Raw genomic sequence first — 4,322 nt, 5'->3', positions numbered from 1 at the left:
TGGCGGCGGCGGCAACAACAATACTACAGCGAGAATAAAAGTTACGCCACCTTTCTTTGCGTGAACATGTGGGCGGTGTTATGCAAATCGTCCCACACAGTGACATAGACATGTTGGGGCGTGTTTAAATGAGGCGTTTTATGAGGGTGTGGACAAGTCTTAACTTTTATAAAGAATATCTCTTTGGATTTGAGACTTTAGTCTTTGCAACTTTACAGATCTTCTTTATGCACCAAGAGCTTGTAACACTCCAAAGAGAAAGGAAAAATTTAAATCGCATCATATGACCCCTTTAATGATGGATGAATATTTGTAAACTGTACTTCATAATGCTAGTATTGGACTATGCAAAAGTGTGAGTTTTTGCATAATAAAGAACTGATAAAAGCCTTAAAGTTCTTTTTAATGTGATGCTATGACAATCTCCAAACAATTATTAATATGGCTTCAGTGTGATAATTATAGGTATTTGAATACTTCGTGTTAGTCACTATATTTCACTTACAACTGTTTTTCAGCTAAGATGTGAAATCATCAGCAAAAGTCAAACAATAATTTTGAATTTATAGCAAATATGTGTTAAATTGAACTGAATTCATAGCTGCAGTTAAATAGTACAAAACACGTTAGAGCAGTTTTAGTTTTTATTTATATTGTTCTTTTTTTTTTCATTTTTTTTTTTTTAGAAGTTTATATTTAAAAAGAGCATTTTGACAATGCCCATTGTAATAACATCAGGCAAATTAAAACATTTGCTTTTTGACAGTTATTACTAATTATTACATTTGTTTTATCTCCTGATTTTTTTAAGATAATTGATCATAAAATCGATTATTTGTCCCACTTTACCTGGTGTCCCATTCTTGCTGAACCCACAAGTAACTGACTTGCATAAATAGCAACTAACAAACAGATTCCCCATATGTATGTTGCGCCAGTAGACATGATAATGTTTTCATTATTTTCCAATAAAGATTGAAGGAGCGCCTTGGTAACTATTAGCAGGAACCACTGCCAATTATAGCTTTTAATTAACTTTCTAGTTGCTTATGAGATTATCACATGTAAAATAAGCTTGGCCCCCCTCTTTTTTCTTTTTTTTTTCTTAGGCACTGAACCGTTAACCATCCTATTTATACCAAGCATCATTATAGCACTGTCAAAAAATGGCAAAGTAGGACAAAGTAAGCAATCACAGGCTTCGGTGACAAATGGATTTTTGTAGGGCCTTCAAAGTCTCTCCGTTAAGACTGGATTTCCCTCCCCGGGGACTGTGTATGCTTGGAGAATAGAGCAATTTATTTCAAACTGTAATCACTAAATACAGCGATGCATCACAAGGCTGCTGGTACTGTATGTGCATTTGAGGAGTCATGGCTGGAATAAAGGGTTTCCATTCATCAGCCTCAAGCCCAGATGAACCGATATCAATCTCTGTATCTAGAGCTACTGTATCGTATTGATCTTGTCCCATAATATGCTGTAACGAGGGCTGTAGAAAGGAAAAAACCCAAAACGAAACACTCCAGTCTCACCAAAAGTGAAAACATGCTTCTGTTTGCTGAGTCACATGCTTTATTCCCAGCATGCAGTTGAGTGATGGAAAAACACAGGTTTGTGTAACAGGACTGCTTTGACAGTACTAAATAAATAAGTGGTTGCCTACTGCCTCCGTATGAGTGCGGCCACATCGAAGGCCGCCTCAAATAGAATGAATTGGAGAAGCATACCGCCTCGTTTTCTCTATGGACTTAGAGCTGAGTAAGTTTAAGTGCAGCGTTTAAAGGTTGCCTATCTTTTTGTATGCCTATCAGGCAGGTTTTGCTCACAACCATTTTCCAATTTAGATGAATGCGCTCTTTATAGCTGTAAAAACCTTGGCAGGTATAGTGTACTCAGGAGCAGAATTGAGAAAATGAGATCCAGAGTTCTGGCCCAGGCCTACCTGATCCGCCCACATGGTTTTGCAACTGTTCACCAAAGGAATCTGTTTTATCTGGCAAATTAGAGCTCGTCTTTCTATTCTTGATTCTGAGGTGAGCCAGTATGAACCTCAGCATTGGCCTTTTGCATGCTTGGCTTCCAGGCAGCTGTGAAGTAGAGCAAAACTTCTAAAGAAAAATCAAAATGTATTCTTTTTTTGTCCAGATAAATGCAACCGCTGCACTGATGAATCCTCAGATGTTACAGAAACATCCCAAACTCCGATACCAGGAGATAACACTTCAGACGGGCAGGATCACATGACCGAGAACCACACCCATGATGATCTTGTTAGAAGTAAGTGTTAACAAATGTGTGAGTCATGTAATCCAAACATGCTTGACATCCTTGGCCAGACTCCAGTGACACTTGTTTATGCATATTTTTGGTGAATGTTGCTCGAAAGTTTAGTATTCGCTTGACTGAGAATGAATCGTAACTTTCACTTTCTACAACTAAAGCAGTGTAACCGATGCCATATCTACAGAAAAACAGTTCCCTTAACGGTTTTATTGAATCAGAAATATCTAGTTTTGAACTTAATTTTTTTTTTTATCAGTCAGTGATACGTATATGAAACTGATCTGATATAAAGCATTTCTCTTGTTACTAGTCAGTACTTTGCCATAAACTTCAAAGAGTTTGTGATCCAATCTCATTTTGGATTATCAACCGACATCAACCTTTGTCAGCATTTTCTACAGTTCTGCGCAACTGAAATCTGAAGCTTACATCTAAAAAAAAAACACTGATGTGATTTTAAAACGTTTACTGTGATGATAATTGATTTCAGTATTTACTGCTGCGATGATATTCTTTGCCTTTGGGGGTAGCTTTTGATTTGAGATTATGATAATGAATAATCTATATGTAAGTGCTTTGCTTGCTTGCTTTTAGTTGGTAAGATAATGCTATAGGTGCAGAAGCATTGAGTCTTGGCATTAGTTTGAGTGAAGTGTGTGTTGATTAAAAGATAATGTACTGAAATTGAACCAGCGTCTTTCTATTGCAGTGAAGTTGTTACTTTCAGTTGTTCTCCTGCCAAAGTCTCAGAAGCCTAGTGAGCAAGGATATCCCATTGTGGTTTGGCCTTGGTTGGCCTGGATCTGGAAATCACGGCTGAGAACTTGATTGTACTGAAATAGGAGCTCTCTTACCTGGTAAAGCATGGGGTTGCATCATAGGGACTTTTCTTGTTCTGCTCTGTACTTTAAAATGTTGAGCTTGATAACATCTTGGAGGTTGTTGTTCTGCATGTAAGATTGAAGTTGGATAAGCTCAGTTGTTGAACTGACTAACTCAAGGCATTGTTTTATGCAAATGAGGTCAGATGGATGTGGAGTGATGGAAAATCTCACTCATCACTGAGACGGTTGGAAATAATTAGGGAAACAAAGGATGTGATTGGAAAATGCTCACCACTTGTTTTTGGAGGGGGAAAAGTCCTGACACACCCACTTCCCACAGTCCTGTTGTGTGGAAATCTGGTGGACCGTGCTAGAAACCTGTTCCCTGCAAGATGCAAGTTTGACACAAAAATAGCCTGTTTCTCATCTATCAACCTTGTTTCCTTTCCTCTCTTTCTCTCTCTCTTGTTCTTCCTTTTCCTGTCTGTCTCTCTTGCAGTATGCTGACTTTGTCCTAATTTTCTCTCTTGAGATGAGTTCGTACTAGCGATATGCACACACTTTCAAAGGTTTGGGGTCAGTAAGATTTTTCTTTTTGAAAGAAATTAATAATTTTAATGCTTTTCAGAATGCATTCAGTTGATCAAATGTGGCAGTAAAGATATTTATTTTTCAACTAAATGTTGTTCTTTTGGGCTTTCTATGCATGAAAGAAAAAAAAAAAATGTATCACTGTTTCCACAAAAATATTAAGCAGAACTGTTTTTAACATTGATAATAATAAGACATGAGTGGAGAAAAAAGCAACTGTGCCATCACAGGAATAAATTACATTTTAAAATATATTCACTTTTGAATGGTATTATTATTATTATTATTATTATTAAATAATTATAAGTGAATATATACACAAGGCTCTATATGTGAGAATTTATTCATTTTTAGGTATTTGGGATTTTAAGAACAAGTGGAAAATGTGCTGAATGTTTCATCTCATCCAAGTGGAATTAGCAAGCAGTTAGACTGAATTTACATTTGTTTTACACGCGGAGTCAGGCGCGAGTCGACACAGGTTGCGTGCGTGCGTCAAGCCTCATCCATACTGCCAGATGCGCTCGTGAAGACTTGCGGTGCGGAGCTGGGTGCGAGTATAAACGAGCATTACGAGACAGGCTGTGTGAGTGCGGCAAGCATGAACGGCTTTGTCGTGAC

The 4,322-nt window shown here is 37.5% G+C and overlaps 1 protein-coding gene across 1 annotated transcript in view; it reads left to right on the top strand.

Moving 5' to 3' along the window:
* Nucleotides 1–4,322, top strand: part of LOC107658868 (myoD family inhibitor domain-containing protein-like) — a 24,080-nt gene that overhangs the window by 1,813 nt on the left and 17,945 nt on the right. Inside the window, exon 3 of the mRNA XM_016447555.1 lies at nucleotides 2,149–2,280. Coding sequence (XP_016303041.1) covers nucleotides 2,149–2,280 — 132 coding nt within the window. The remainder of the gene's footprint in view (nucleotides 1–2,148; nucleotides 2,281–4,322) is intronic.

Source organism: Sinocyclocheilus anshuiensis, unplaced genomic scaffold (assembly GCF_001515605.1).
Source record: "Sinocyclocheilus anshuiensis isolate Anshui unplaced genomic scaffold, SAMN03320099.WGS_v1.1 scaffold283, whole genome shotgun sequence".
Lineage (NCBI taxonomy): Eukaryota > Metazoa > Chordata > Actinopteri > Cypriniformes > Cyprinidae > Sinocyclocheilus > Sinocyclocheilus anshuiensis.
The sequence above is the reverse complement of the archived record's forward strand: the minus strand, read 5'-3'. Positions and strand labels throughout refer to the sequence as shown.